The sequence below is a fragment of the Amblyraja radiata genome, chromosome 7, assembly GCF_010909765.2.
Source record: "Amblyraja radiata isolate CabotCenter1 chromosome 7, sAmbRad1.1.pri, whole genome shotgun sequence".
NCBI lineage: Eukaryota > Metazoa > Chordata > Chondrichthyes > Rajiformes > Rajidae > Amblyraja > Amblyraja radiata.
Window position 1 is genome coordinate 26,095,006 of NC_045962.1, and position 16,685 is coordinate 26,111,690.

The window sequence follows — 16,685 nt, forward strand, 5'->3', positions numbered from 1 at the left end:
TGGGAGGGGAGGGAGAGGGGTGAGGAGAGAGGGGGGAAAGGGAGGAGGAGAGAGGGATGCGGGAGGGGTGAGAGAGGGTGGGGGAGGGGGGGAAGAGGATGGGGGAAGGGAGGAGAGAAGCGGAAGAGTGGGGAGGGAGGGGGAGAGGGGGAATGTTGGAAGAGGGACAGAGGGGAAGGGGGCGGGGGGAAAGAGGGAAGGGAGGGAGAGGGGTGGGGTAAGGGGGAGAGAAGTGGAAGAGTGGGGAGGGAGGGGAAGGGGGAGTGGTGGAAGGGAGACAGAGTGGTAGGGGGAAGGGGGCGGGGGAGGGAGGGAAGGGGGGTGGGGGAGAGAGGTGTGGGGGAGGGAGGCGAGGAGGGAGATGGGGTAGGGGTTAGAGGGGGAAGAGTGTGGATGGAGGGGGAAGGGGGTGGGGGAGGGTGGGGAAGAGAGGGAAGAGGGTGGGGAAGGGAAGGGGGGATGGGGTGGGTGGGAGAGGGAAGGTGGGTGGGGGGGTGAGGGATGGAGGTGGGAGGAGGAGGGGGAGGAGAGGGAGAGGGGTGAGGAGAGGGAAATGGAGAGGTGGGGGAGGAGAGAGGGGTGGGGGAGGAGAGAGGGGTGGGGGAGAGAGAGATGGGGAGAGAGGTGTGGGGGAGGGATGGGGGAGGATGGGGAGGAGGGAGATGGGGTAGGGGAGGGAGGGGGAAGAGTGTGGAGGGAGGTGGAGAAGGGTGGGGGGAGAGGGGAAATAGTGGGGAGGGAGAGTGGAAGGGGGAGGGGTTGGGGCAGTCCATCTGTTCCCCATTCCCTATCACCCCCATTCCTCTTTCTCTATTCCCACACACGTGATGACGCGCTTCGACAGGCTGCGGGGGCGGGGGGGGGGGGGTGCTGGGGCTGGGACTGGGGCTGGTGCAAAGGAGGAGGAGGGGGGGGGGGGAGAGGGAGGGGTGGGGGGAGAGAGAGTGCCTTTTTACTTCAACCCAAACCCAAACAACCATTTGCAGGTAGTGCTTTTTTACCTCTAACCATATTTTCATTTCCAACCCAAATTAAGGGTACTCACAGTGCTGTAGACATTTGTCAGTGTCATTCAGAGCTCTGATTGAGGCACACCACTTGCAGAGACTGATTGAGGAACACCATTTCCTGGTTTTATAGTCCCTCCCCCTCCCTCCAGCAGGGGCAGCAGAGAGAATGGGGAATTGTGTAAAAACATTAATATCTCTGTCAATTTTCATCGACGGGAAAAACCCTCGGCACACATGCGGCGTAGGGGGGTTCTGAGCGAGGTGGCCAAAAATGACGGCCGTAGGTGGCAGCGTACTCTCGGAAATCGCAGCACAGAAAGCCAAAACCGGTCAAGAACAGACTTTTAGTAATATAGATAGATAGATAGATATGGATATGATTGAATCATTATCAAGAATTATAAATTCACATTTCAAAAATTGTTTCACAATTCAGTAGTACTGATTTTCAGTATTCCATACTGATATTTGAGAATACATGAGGTTGCATGAAAAATACTGATTTTCAAAAATGCAGTTTCTGTCTAGTACGTTCTATTGCATTTATGTGAGAAATACTGATTTCCCCAGCAAAATACTGATTTTCAGCCATCAAAATACGGAAATGCTCAGTGAAATTTGGCAGCTGCAATTATTCACAATCACATTATGTTTGAGAATGCAAAATGTGATTTGTGATCTTGTTTATGTCATCATGGAACTAGAATTTGTTATAATAGTTTGACAGTAAAATAGGTTAGTTTGACAGTGATCATAGTAATTTAACTGCACCATATAATTTGACTTCAATTTTCATGATGGAAATTGAACTCGAACTAAATGTTGTATTCACATCACTATTCCATGTTGTAATTGTTGTGATGTGAAGTTGTTATGTCAGGAGGACCATTAAAGGTGCACTGCACACACTAACACAGTCTAACAGTAACAGGCAATCAAATCAACACACAAAACATTTTCTAAAAAAAGGTTTTCTTTACTTCAAAAACTTAGTATTTTATTTGCAGTTTTTGCATGCTCCTTTATAACATTTTACATAACATTTTACAACAGTACAACTTGATTTATTAAAACGAGGACAACTTCAATTCGTGATTTAAAAAAATGTATACAACAATGACCCCAATCATCCCATTCCACCCACTCATTACTCTTGACTAAACCAAATTTATTTCTGAAACATTGATCATAAATTTGGTTGCAAAAATGCTCCAAAATAAGGCTCAGAATACACCAGAGAGCATCTAAAACCCCAAAGCTTCCAGGGCCCTTAAGTGAGCACGAGGGACTTCACGCTCGTGATGTGTGCTGTGTGCACATTATTTCATATAAAATTTGTGTAAGCCTGTTGCCACCCCCTTTTTGAAAAGCTTCGTACGGGCCTGGTATCATAACATCCCAACTTGTATACCCTAACTGATGAAGGTCAATGTACCAAAAGCCTTATAGACTATTCCATCCACCTCCGATGCCACTTTCAAGGAACTATGTATCTGCACTCCTAGATCCCTCTGCTCGATGACACTCCCCAGGGACCTGCCATTGTGAAGGTCCTGCTTTGGATTGATTTCCCTAAAATGCAATACCTCGCACTTATCTGCGTGAAACTCCATTAACATCTCCTCAGCCCACGTGCCCAACTGATCAGATCCTAAGGAGCCTGCCATGCGGCACCTTATCAAATGCCTTACTGAAGTCCATATAGACAACATCTACAGCTTTGCCCATATCAATCTTTTTGGTTACTGGTTCAAAAAACTCAATCCAATTCGTAAGAGACGATCTCCCCCGTACAAAACTGTGCTGACTATTCCTAATCAGACCATGCATATATATTTTATCCCTCAGAATCCTCTCCAATAACGCCCACCACAGATGTTAGGCTCTTTGGTCTATAGGTCGCAGGCTTTTCCTTGTAACCTTATGAAATAGAGGCACAACATTAGCCACCCTCCAGTCTTCTGGCATCTCACTGGTGTCTAATGGTTATTCATAGTTCTCAGCCAGGGCACCTTCAATTTCTTCTCCAGCTTCCCTTCCCACCGTGTCCTTGGATGGATCTGATGATGCCCAGGACATTTATCTACCTTCGTATTCATTAGGACGTTCAGCATCTCCTCGACCGTAATGTGGACTGTTCTCAAGTCATCTCCATTAACTATCCTAAGTTCCCCTTCATGTCTATCTCTATGGTAAAAACAGAGGAGAAATACTCTCCTTCTCCTGCACCTCCACCAGATAACTGCTTTGGTTTCTGAGGGAACCCTATTCTCCCTCTTGTTTTCCGCTTTTCCTTAATGTACTTAAATCTCTTTGAATTCTCCTTACTATTATTTGTCACAGCTATCTCCTGCTCCCTTGTTGCCCTCCTGATTTCCTTCTTAACTGCGCTCCTCAGTTTAGTTTAGAGATACAGCATGGTAACAGGCTCTTCGGCCCACCGATTTCACAGCGAACTTTAATCACCTGTCAACACTAGTTCTATGTTATCCCATTACCTACACACTAGGGGCATTTTTAAATATAGAATCCAATTAACCTGCAAACCCACACATCTTGGGATTTTGGAGGAAACCGGAGCACACAGAGGAAACCCACGCGGTCACAGAGAGAATGCAGATGCAAACTCTACACAAACAGTACCCGAGGTCAGGATCAAACCCGGGTCTCCAGTGGTGTGAGGCAGCGGCTCTACCAGCTGCACCACCAGGCCACCCACTGTTCCCGAAACGCCTCCAGGATAAACCTGATCCCACCTGCCTATGCCTGTCCCATGCGTCAACATTTTTTTTCCTGAAATAGAATCCAAATTACCTGGAATTTGATGGTATTTCCTGGCCCGGTAAGTCTTCCCCAACTGTGCATGTGTGACTGTCGCCCCAACTGCGCATGCGCGGGCGTCCCTACCGCGTCACCGGCGCCATTTTCAATTGTGACGCGGCTGACGGGCCTCCCCCAATTGCGCAGGTGCGGATGGTCGTAAATATATAGGTACATACTTTTCTTTCCGCAAATCATCCCACAGGCCTGTTTGGACCCCTTTGCGTCTCCCCGCGTGTGCGCAGTTGGGTCGGCAGTCGCACATGCACAGTTGGGGAAAGCATACCGGGCCGGGAAATTTCCTGAAATTATTTCATTTCCCTAAAATGACCCAAAGACAACCAGAATTTCCAGAATTTCGGGTAATTTCCTTCAAAGTGGAAACACTGGTCCCATGCTTCCTTTTTCTTGACCAGGCCTCAATTTCTCTCATCATCCAAGCTTCCTTACTCCCACCTATCTTGCCCTTCACTCTTTAACAGGAACAGGCATGCCCTGAACTCTGTCACACATTTTTAAAAGCACTCCACTTTCTGGTCGTACCTTTGCATGCAAATAATCTACTCCAATCAACTTTAGTAAGTTGCCCATTACCATCAGAGTTGGCCTTGCCCCAATTCAGAATTTTAGTTTGTGGGTCCACACAGTCATTATCCATAAATATTTTAAAGCTAAAATACTTCTCTTTGTGAAGAGATTTCTTCCTGCCTCTATTCTAAAATGTTTATGGTACATGATTGGCCCACTGTACATATAAAATGACATCTGGATCCTGTGTATGTCATATGATCCCAATCTGCTTAGATTAACTGCAGCCCAGCCAGATTCACTTAAATGCCTTGTGCACTTAACGGAAGGCAAGTCATAGTTATGGAGCAAGAACAGGTAGCAAATTCATTCTCGATTTCAACACTGCTCCGGCTCGTGTTTTCTACAGGGCCGAGGTAGTTGAAATCTGAGCCATCACTTTGGGTTTAAAATTCAGTTCATAAATAGGCAAACCAATCTTCTGGGATGATCTTGAGAAAAAATATAAAGGAAAATTAAACAAATAAATTAAAATTTCTATAATATGTAGCACGTTTAAATTAAAGGGAATTAGAAATATACACAATGTAATACAAATCTATCTTAATTTTACTTATTTATTTAATTCCCTCCTCTGCTTTAATCATGTCTAATTTCCACTCTTATCATTCTAGTTTGAGGAGCTATTTGAGTCGGTGTCTATTAATGGGAGGGGGGTGGATCGCAATTCCGCGAGCATGGATTTGAGAAGTACAATTTATTTAAAACATTATATTTCTTTCCTGAAAGTCTAATTTTAAATCTAAGGTAGATGTTGATTGTTGGAATTAAGATTTCCCCACTTTGATATATTTATACAATTGCTCTGAGTCAGTAGCAAAGTGTCCATGACATAATAGTAATTGGATTGAGCACTTTTATTGTATTTTTTATTACATATTTTATTGTTGATGCAGGTGAAGCGAGGATCTACTGAACATGAGTGATGACAAACCTTTTGTTTGTACTGCTCCTGGTTGTGGTCAGGTAACACAAATTTTATTCAATTTTGTTTTGACATGCAGTTGTATATAAAAGCGCACATATTATTTTGCAAAGTGTAAAAACAATTAGGCAATTTACTTTATTCATATATTCATTGAACAATGTAAATGGAATATGTGGGGATAAATAATTTCTAATTTTTCTGTGGAATCTCGTTAAATTGAGAGATTTTGCAGAAGTGTGGCTGTATTACTGTGCTTGCTTCTGCTGGTAGTGACTTTTATAATTTATTGCACGATTAAACACAATTAACAAGTCAGAAATAAAATCCTGGTCTTTTGATTTTTTAGTTGTTTTGAATATAGTCCTTAAATTGGATTGACTTTTATATAACTGATAATTATAGGATTTTGGAAATTGTAACTTTTTAGTAATGTTACCCAATTTTTAACTTGCCATAATTGCATACACTGCCCACGTTGTCCAACTAATAGGTTGATCTCCTTGGAGATGTCACTGCTTGCCTGAAGTACAAAGTAGAAATATTTGAGCCTTCTTTCTTTATCCATACTTTTTTCCATGACTGCTTCCATGAAAAAGAAAAATATGAAAACTGTTTTGCTCATCGATAAGTTGTTATTATTGACTGTGAATTTGTAACTAATTAATAAAAATGTTGTTGCAGCGCTTCACAAATGAAGATCACTTGGCTGTTCACAAGCACAAACATGAGATGACATTAAAGTTTGGTCCAGCACGTAATGACAGTGTCATAGTAGCTGGTTAGTAGTATCTGCTTTCTCCCCTATAATGTAATGGAAATGTAAAGATAACTAGACCAAGGGGGACCCATCCCCTCAACGCATGGTTGCAGCCGGGGGGGGTGGGGTGGGGGGGCGTCACACACACACTAACCACCTCTCACACACACAGGGAGCAAAGGCATTGTGACGTCATCAGCTGGCCAGCGGTTAGATTTGGGAAAAAAAAGTCAGATTTGTGAACAATTTTAGTGAAAAACTCGGGAAATAATTAACCAAATTTTCATCTGAGGGGAGTTTTGAAATCATGAGGCAAATCTCTACCGGAATATGTACAAGTTTCACACACACTAACCACCCACCACACACACAGGGAGCGAAGGCATTGTGACGTCTTCAACTGGCCAGCGGTTAGATTTGAAAAAAAATGTCAGATTTGTGAACAATTTTAGTGAAAAACGTCGGGAAATAATTAACCAAATTTTCAGCGGAGCGGATTTTTCAAATCATGAGGCAAATCTCTACCGGAATATGTACAAGTTTCTCCGTTACCGCGTCGGGTTTTCGAGGAGATGTGAATCACAGAAAAAGTTCAAGTTTGAAAAGCAAGAGGGGGAGAGGGGGAAGAGTGGTGGGGGAGGGGGAGATGGGGTAGGGGATATAGGGGGAAGAGTGGGGAAGGAAAGGGGTAGGGGAAGAGGGGGATGGCCCTGCCGCGAGCAAGGGCATTATGACGTCCGCAGCTGGGCAACGGTCTGATTTAAACGAAACAGTAAGTTTTGTGAAGAATTTTATCGAGAATGTGCAGATAAATGACCAAATTTAATGAGGAGTGGATCTGTGAATTCATAAGTTAAATCACTATCGAAATGGTAAAAATCTCCGCGTTTTTGCGCCTGGTTTTTGAGGACATACGTTTCAAAGGCAAATGCCACACACACGCACACACACACACACACACACACACACACACACACACACACACACACACACACACACACACACACAGAGTTTTAACAGTATATAGATATGATAAATATTGATCAGCTACTTATTTTATTGAAAGACCATTCCCTATTAGAGATATTATTTAATATCTACAATACTTTGGTACAATAAAACAATTAATGAGTAAACAGATCGAAAAACCTATTTTACTGATGATTCATATGCTTGATTCATTACGCAATATAATAAATAGGAAAAAAATACAAAAGCTTTTCTAAATTCTGCTGTATTTTGTAACAGTGGTCCATATTTTCTTTTTCACATCCTTGGAGATGGTTTCATTTACCAGCACAAAGATCCATGTCAATGCTATGCCCATGCTCCTGCCCAACAAGTTGATTATTATAGTTGTCCACATTGTGAATTTCCAATTTTCTTGCTATATTTCCAGTTTTCTTCATATTTAGCTTAAATCAAAGTAGTAGATTATGTGTCATGTTTGATGCATATAATTATGTGAATTATATAAGCACTGAAATGCCTGAACATGCTATTCACAAAGAAGAGTAGTAAATAACTTTGTTTAAGTTTATTTTTAAACTTAAAATGATTTGGATTCCTGACAATGCATGATAGAAGACAGGTTAATCAGAAATTTGAGCCTCATCTGAATAATACTGCAAGCTGAAGGACCTTTCAGATCACTTGAATTTGTTTATCAGTTTCTTTCAGATTAATTTGGAAATGCTAGCATAGTATCTATATCATGTTTCCTCCGCTTATCCTCCTCAGAAGGGGATCCAAGGGAGAATGGTGTGTTGGGTTTTGTGCAGTGTTCCAATGAATTAGCGTCTTAGAGATTTGCAGATCAGAAACAGGCTCTCATTTTACCGTGTCAGTGCCGACCATCTACCAACCATTTGCATTTATCCTGCATTAATCCCTTTCTTTTATTGTTATCAACTCTGCTGCCCCCCATCCTAAGTTTTACCACTCACCGAAGCATGAGCAGCAATTTACAGTGACTATTCAGCTTACTAATCCACACGTATTTGGGTTGTGGGAGGAAACCAAAGTGCCAGGAGGAATCCCACAAGGAGAACGTGCTAACCCACAGACAACAGCTGAGGTCTGGATTTGACTTGGGTCTTTGCCATGATGAGGCAGCAGCACTACTCGCATCACCACTCTGCCACCCAGCTGAGGCTCAGAAAATTATCTGATTTTAAATGAATCAGCATTCAGTACATATCCCAAAGTCTTACTAAATTTGCTTCTGTTCTTTATTATACCATTATAAAAATTACACTCATTTTTTTGTATTAAAGCATTTGGTGTACATTATAAAAAGAACAAACCAGCTGATGCTTTGAGGAAATTTGCAGAGGCATACCGTAGTGATCCTGTAACACGATTTAACCTAAGATTTACGACAATCACAGATTATTCTCTGATCTAGTCTATTCTCCAATATTTCCCATTGTATTGTGTATTGTGCATGTATTGGACACATGTCCCAAATGCTATGAAAGCCTAGAATGAGGCTATTCGTCCTTTTGTGCTTGCACCTAATTGATGGATCACCATCTACACACTGTATTTTTTCTTCCGTTCAACTTTTTATCCAACTTCCATTGGATACAATCATTGAACTTAGTTCCATCATGAAGTGGATTCTACAACATAATTCTACATTAAATTTAAAAAAATAGTTTTCCTGGTTACATCGTTGGTATCTTTTGCCAATGGCCTTGAATCTTTGTCATCAATACTAATATCTTTGATACAGTCTCTCCTTTTCAAAGCAGATCATGATTTTATATGTTCATACCGAATTTGTATTTGAATTCTGCTGTAAAGAAAACAATTCCAACTTTCGTCTCTGCATGATAAAATCGTTAAACCCAGCTGCGATTTGCAAAAAGCCCTTGCACCCTCTCTAGAGCTTTGACATCTTGCACATATTGTCGTGCCCTCGGTTTGGGTCTATAACTATAGTAATAAGTTGATTCTGTTATTGCTATAGCTGTGGACCAAAGCCTCTTCAAACATCAAGAATTTCTATTCCTTCATATATTTACCCGTCTCACCAATCAGCTGTTTTTTTGCATTCATTACCTCTGCCTCATGACTACAATTTTGGTCATTTATCGATGTCCATGTGGTTTAGTACAAAGGTATGAATTTTAATTTTAATATTTTGAATTTTATTTTTACATTGACAGTTCAGAGATGGGTGTTCACAGAGCATTCCATTGTTAATATATTTGCATATGTAAACTCACCTTTTCATGTATAGTTTCTCATTTAATGAAAATATGTTTTAACTGCTAAAAGTCTATTGAGGAATAACCAGTTTGCATTGAAGATTTGGGCAGTAATGAAAGTAGCCATTCTAAAGATTAATGAAGTCAAATAACTCCAGTTTTATACAAAAAATAATTTGGAATCTAGTTATCTCCCAACAGCATTATAAGCTGCCATAATGTCTTGAATTACTTGAAGCAGAATTGTTATTTTAATTCTCTTTTAATATTTATCTTATTCTTTGCATCTAAATTATAGAGTTTGAAGAATAGATTATTGCACGAGAAAGTTTTTTACTGTGTTGATTTTTTTTGGTGCATTAACTATTATGCAAGTTAATGAAATAAACAAAGTTGATTCTAAAAGTGCCATAATTTTATCATTTTTAAATCTTTTAGACCAAACTCCAACTCCAACTCGTTTCTTAAAGAATTGTGAAGAAGTCGGGTTATTTAATGAACTGGCAAGTCCATTTGAAAATGATTTTAAGAAGGCTTCAGAAGATGACGTCAAAAAGGTGACAAATATATTTGCATTGTATATTTTTCAATAATGGCACATAGTTTCAAATCTACAGTTGATTTTCACTTTTGGAAAACATCTGATTAAAGCTCAGTGCTTCCTGAAGAGAGAATATTTTTGGTGGCACAGTGATGCAGTTAATAAAACTGCCACCTTATGGCGTCAGGGACCCAGTTTCAATTTTAACCTGCGCTGCTATCTGTGTAGAATGTGTATATTCTCTTCGGAATGTGCTAGGAAACCAGAGCATCTGGGGGGGGGGGGGGGGGATAACAATCATGCAAAGATGCTGGAATCTTGAGCAAAACACAATTCTGGGGTAACTCAATGGGTCAAATAGCATCCGTGGAATAGATAGTCAAGGTTTTGGGCCGGGATCTTTCTTCACAATGATTGCTGTATTGGTTGGGTGTGGTTGGGGGGGGGGGGGGGGGTGAAATTGGAGAAATCTAGAAAATAAAGAGTTGGTAAAGAGTCTAGTGCAGAAAAGGAGATAAGAGTGCCCGATAAGGAGAGAAGAGGGTGAATTGCAAAGCCAGAGGCTATAATTGTTTAATTAGAAAAAAATAGAAAACCTCTGCAATTCATTTTTATTTAAACTAAAGGTAACCATATCTTCATTTGTTTAAGAAAGAACTGCAGATGCTGGAAAAATCGAAGGTAGACAAAAATACTGGAGGAACTCAGCGGGTGAGGCACCATCTATGGAGAGAAGGAATAGGCGACATTTCGGGTCAAGACCCTTCTTCAGACTGATGTCGGGGGGGGGGGGGGGGAAAGAAATAAAGGAAGAGGCGGAGACAGTAGGCTTAAGTTGTGGGAGAGCTGGGAAGGAGGGAGAAAGCAAGGACAAACTGAAATTAGAGGTCAAGGTTCATACCGCTGGCGTGTAAACTACCCAAGCGAAATATGAGGTGCTGCTCCTCCAATTTGCGCTGGGCCTCATTCTGGCAATGGAGGAGGCCCAGGACAGAAAGGTCGGATTCGGAATGGGAGGGGAGTTAAAGTGCTGAGCCACCGGGAGATCAGGTTGGTTCGTGCGAACTGAGCGGAGGTGTTGGGCGAAGCGATCGCCCAGCCTGCGCTTGGTCTAGCTGATGTAGAGAAGTTGACACCTGGAAAAAGGAATGCAGTAGATGAGGTTGGAGGAGGTGCAGGTGAACCTCACCTGGAAAGACTGCTTGGGTCTATGGATGGAGTCGAGTGGGGAGGTATCTTCATAACTACATTGTTAATGAAATATTATTTTATGTCTTTATATATAGTAACTTTATTTTTATCAATTATTTGCCAAATCAAATCCAGACCAACACTTTCTACTCCTATTCATATCTAAAATCCACAGATAACAGAATATTTAAAGTGAATTTCATAATCTCACTGAAGAAGCCAATGATTTTTAGAAATCATGTCCTAGAAATTACATTGTGGCTGTTTGGCGCAATCCCGATACAGCATATGTTGCAGCCATCTAACGAGGCCATTGGCAGAATCACAATTCTGCTAATGAGCTATGAGTATTCTTATTCCTGGATCCACAATAAGGTAAGTCTTTTTGAAAATGTAGTCAATTTAAAAATCATTAGTTTGGTTTTTAGGTGCCAGAAGATTTGTGACTGATATGATTACTTGTACTTCAGTTTAACAAAAGCATCTGAAACTGATCTGCAAATGTGGTGAATCCAGTACCAGTTTTCAGTACCATGCCAACTAAGCATCAATGTGATGGGAGGTGGACCTTTGGAAAGGAATGATCCTTACTACATTGGATCACTGCACCCAAGTTCCACAATTGATCAGTAGCAAAACGATTAAATTTAGAGGCTTGCATGTTTGGCATATGTGTGCTAGTTTATAAGGGATGTTCATTCATTATTTTCAACAGAAGTGTATTTTTAGTACAATTGATTGGAATCAACAATTCAGGCATTCTTGCTTGATTCAATGTTAGCATGCTACTGATATTTTTAACACAATTTTATTGAATTTGCAAATCTCATTCAGTTAAGTGTCTAATAAATAGTGATTTTAGTTTTCACTGGTCTAATTTTGTAGATACCATTGGACATGTCACCACTTGCATTACCAGCAGTTAGGACTAAAGTAGAAACATCGACTGTGGAAAGCAGCCACCAGAACAGTCCCCTGCCTCACCCAGAATCAACTACCAGTGATGAAAAGGTACTCTGTGAGAAATTAGGATTGTTGGTGTTCACAATTTGGAAACCACAAATGGCCTTGTCGCTCCAAAATAACTGCTGCACCATGAGTGCACATTGACAAAAAAATTGTGTAAAATGCCAGATTGATGAAGATGGTAGCATGCACAGTAAACTTTCATTGAAAATATGCAGCATCAATAGATTCTAACTTTAATCAATTTGTAATATTGATTCCTCATCAGCATGCTGGACACTGTGGATAATGGCTTTCACAATCTGTTGTAAATTGGACACCCCACCAACACTATTTGAGAAAATTATCCATGACATAAGGGTCATATTCTGATTAATTTCTTCTGCCTGTTTTAACACTGCAAGTATTTGGTGCTTTTCGTAGTTGTTTCAAGTATCTGAAGCAAATGGTCCCGAAGAGTAACCATGGTCAGCTGTAGTTTAAGAAAGCTTGGATGCAGATAACCATATAACCATATAACAATTTCAGCACGGAAACAGGCCATCTCAGCCCTTGTAGTCTGTGCCGAACACTTATTCTCCCCTAGTCCCATCTACCTGCATGGTGCCATCGGTTTGGACTGACTGGCCAACAGAAGTTGAGAAAGGCAAAAGGGATGTAGCAAGGACGGGATGAAATACACCTTGTTTGCCAGATAGGTCTAAGGGGTCATGATCTTTGGAGCCACCACCACTCCCTCAGGAATGTCTCAGCAATTCAGAGAGATATGTTGTAATCAGATTGCAAGACTGCTACCGAATTCTATCACCGCCTTTGCACATTTAAATCCAAATTCCTGAAGGCAGCACAAGGCCTTGTGTGATGGAAGTCTGAACCTCCAAGCAGTTCTAATGCATTGGTGGGTGCTGATCGTACTATGTTGAAGGATGCAGCATCTCGATCAGGTCCACCAGTATGTCAGGAGATTGGCCATCATTTCTGCATTGGAACTCATGAAATCCGGAGGAGGCGCTGTCCTGAACGGCTGCCTGTCCTGCAGCTGTCCGTTTTTTTCCCCTTCTTTTTTATTATTTTTAGTACGTTGAGTGTACAGTCAGGGGGCCTAATCTTTTTATGTGTGGGGGGTGGTGGGGGGGAAGGGGGAAACTGCTTTTCGAGTCCCTACCTGGTCGGAGGGGTTGCCTTCCTCCGAGCAGCGACTTCGACCTGTCCTCGCGGCCTACCAGCGGGTCCTGGAGCGACGTTTCCCTGAGGGGACCTGGCCAGAACATCGGCTTTGGCGGCGGCGCAGAACATCGGCTTTGGCGGCGGCGCAGCGCTGGAGCGCTATTGTGGAGCGGGCGATGCCTTTCCTGGGTCGCCGCGCTGGAACTCCAGTATGCTGGGACCGCAGATGAGAACATCGTGGAGCCGCGATTCTGTGGAGCGGCCAGCTGCGGCGCTGAACTTTACATCCCGGAGCCTGGGATCTCTTGCCGAGATCGCCAGTGTGTGGAGCTCCGTTCGGCGCGGTCTGTTGGCTTGGAAGCCGCGGTCTCCGGTGGGAAGGCGGCCGTTCCTGGCACCCCAAGCCGCTGGGGGTTCTCCCGATGCCGGAGCACCATCACCCGGCGAGAACATCGGGCGCCGTGGCGGCGACTGTGGAGGCCTCAATAGGCCCGACTTTGGGTGGACAAGAGGATGGGGACTGGACTTTGTGCCTTCCCCCACAGTGGGAATCACTGTGGGGGGATGTTTTTGTGTTGAACTTCTTTTTGAATGCTATGTTGTATTTTTATTAGTGTGCTGCAAGGACATCAGAATTTCCCCTGAATAAGGGGATTAATAAAGTTTAATCTAATCTAATCTAATCTAATCTAATGACCTTTAATTTCTTCTGCACGGAGTTGTAGCCAGTTGGTTCCACACTGGCGTGTGTTCCGAAACACACTATGCACACAAGCAGATGGAATATAATCTGGGACATGTTATATCATCCAGTTTGGTAGAGAAAATAAACACCAAGTAAAGTTGTGAGTTATTGAAAGGTATTGGATTTACTGAGATCTGGATCTCTCTGTGAGTACAAGGACTGCAATTAGAAAGGCGAGTGGAATTTTAGCCTTTATTACAGGAGTGTTTGTGAGCAAGAGTGAAAGTGCTCTAAAAACCCTACACCTTGCACCTGGAATGTTGTGGATAGATTTGGCTTCTCTACATGCGGAAGGATAACATTTTTACAGAGGAAATGCAACAAATGTTTATCAAATTGATACTTGAGCAAAACATCTTTGGAATTCTCTTTTGCAGAGGGATGTCACATGTTTAGTCACATGGTATTCTCAAGACAGAAGTGTTGATTTGACTTCTGAATCGGATAGTGCAATTAAGTGGTGCTACGTTAAAATAATGGGCACATTCCTTTCTGTCCCTTGTGTCTGGTCTGCCAGTTGCAAGGGACCAAGTGGCCTTCTGATTTTATTTCTTGCATACTATCTTTTCCAGTTCCTCCCACTAAATTCATCCAGAAACTCTGCAACAAACATCCTTGTAGAGCTTTGCTCTCTGGCAAACTAGTGCTGCATTCTTTCTCTGGCTCAATGACTGGATTTGTACTGGTCGAGCCTCTACACCTTCTGAATTACAGTCAATGTCAGTTGGTGTCTGCAATTGTGAATTTTATTGGCAGTCTGATTATGTCCCTGCATCCTTGCTATCTCTTAATTCCGTGGCAAGTTTGGGATCTTGTGTATCTGAAGTAAATAAGAGGTAAGTGTCAGTTGTGGTGTGAGGAGTAGGGAAACTAAGAGTTGGAAACTTTCACCTGCATCTTGTTACTTAGAAAAAGAATGTCGGGTGAGGAGGAGGAAGGAATCTGGAGTTGAGGATTATGCTTGCTTGAAGATACTGTATGTAGTCTTTAATTTCTGGAGCCATCACTGGCCAATAACATCTATTCCATGAGGATTGAAAAAGTCAGATACAAGTATTCCTCTATGGTTCATTTCCACTGGCTCTGATTGTATTTCAGGCTCTAATTATATTTCACCTTGTCCTGCAAGTGGGAGAAGATCTTCAGTGAGCACATCCAAACTATGTGAGTGTGTAGGAAAGAACTGCAGATGCTGGTTTAAATCGAAGGTAGACACAAAATGCTGGAGTAACTCAGCAGGACAGGCAGAATCTCTGGAGAGAAGGAATGGGTGACGTTTCGGGTCGAGTCCCGAAACGTTACCCATTCCTTCTCTCCAGAGATGCTGCCTGTCCCGCTGAGTTACTCCAGCATTTTACGTTTACAAACTGTGAGTGATGTGGATCTCAAAGTGAATAGGCATAAGCTGCAAAATATAGTATGAGACTTGCTACGGTGCCAAGTGTGAAAGTTAATTACGTACCTTAATATTGGGTGCGAACTCTTATTATTATCATAATATATTATCAGGTGAGTGATACAAATATGATGAATTGAGCAGTGCCTGACCCTGTTATTGGTATTGGATTATGATCGTCATGTTTACCGAGATACAGTGAAAAGATTTTCTTGTGTGCAACCAGTCAAATTAAATTATATTATACATGCAACAAAACATATACTATACATGAGTACAATCATAGATACAACAGAGAGTGCAAAGAGAAAAATACCAGAGTGCAGAATATAGTGTTACTGCATTATAGCATTACAGTTATAGAGTGGTACATCCACAGTGAAGTACGTTGGAAAATTGGGACTACACCTTAGCTAATGGGAAGACCATTCAGTTATCTGTTAACAAGATATTTGGGAGATTGGGAATACAGTCTTGGCATATGAGAGGTAAGTTCAAGATTCTGATAACCAAGGAAGCTGTTCGTCAATCTGGTGGTATGTGTCTTCTGCCTGATGTGAGAAGAGAAGAGGACATGACCGGGGTGAAAAAGAACCTTGATGATGATGGCACCTTTCCCAAGACAATGTGAAATGTAGATGGTGTAGTGGCTTGGACAAGATCAGGAAAAGGCCAGACGCCCGGCAGGTTCAGAAGTCGTTTAATGAATCCAGGCAAACACATAGAATGCCCCCGGAGCAGCTACCGGGAAACCCCATGGACAGACAATTGTCCCTGTCCCCCAAGAGCCGAGGGGAATGACCCAAGGAGTGGCCTAATCCTCAGGGACCACCACAATGGCATCAATGTTGGGGCGGTTATTGACTGGGCTACATTCAAAACTCTGCAATTTCTTGTAGCCTTGGGCAGAACTATTGCCAAACCAAGCTGTGATGCATCCCGATAGTATGCTTTCTGCAGTGTATCTGTAGAAGTTTTGTAAGAATCATTGGAGACATGCCGAACTTCCTTTTTTCCTTCCATCTCTCCAGAGATGCTGCCTGTCCCGCTGAGTTACTCCAGTATTTGTGTCGAAATCTTCGGTTTAAATCGGCATTTGCAGTTCCTTCCTACACATTTAGTCTGCTGAACTTCCTTGGTCTCCTGAGGAAATAGTGGCATTGGTGTGCTTTCTTGGTTGTTGCTTCAATGTGGTTGGTCCAGGAGAAGTTGTTGGTGATATTTACGACGAGCAACTTGAAGATCGTCACCATCTTCATTTCACCACCATTGGTGCTGATGGGCATGTACTCCACCTTGCTTTCTGAATTTAATAACTAGTTTCTTTGCCTTGCTGACATTGAGGAAGAGGTGTCTTGATA

The 16,685-nt window shown here is 42.3% G+C and overlaps 1 protein-coding gene across 4 annotated transcripts in view; it reads left to right on the top strand.

Moving 5' to 3' along the window:
- The window catches only part of atf2 (activating transcription factor 2), a 143,506-nt gene that overhangs the window by 46,363 nt on the left and 80,458 nt on the right, over positions 1-16,685 (top strand). For 2 of the 4 annotated variants that reach the window (XM_033023909.1, XM_033023908.1), the window contains 4 exons: positions 5,315-5,384; positions 6,028-6,124; positions 9,757-9,875; positions 11,936-12,061. In XM_033023909.1, the coding sequence (XP_032879800.1) occupies positions 5,337-5,384; positions 6,028-6,124; positions 9,757-9,875; positions 11,936-12,061 (390 nt within the window). In that variant the 5' untranslated portion in view covers positions 5,315-5,336. The remainder of the gene's footprint in view (positions 1-5,314; positions 5,385-6,027; positions 6,125-9,756; positions 9,876-11,935; positions 12,062-16,685) is intronic. The other 2 variants (XM_033023910.1, XM_033023911.1) reach the window with 2 other exon arrangements.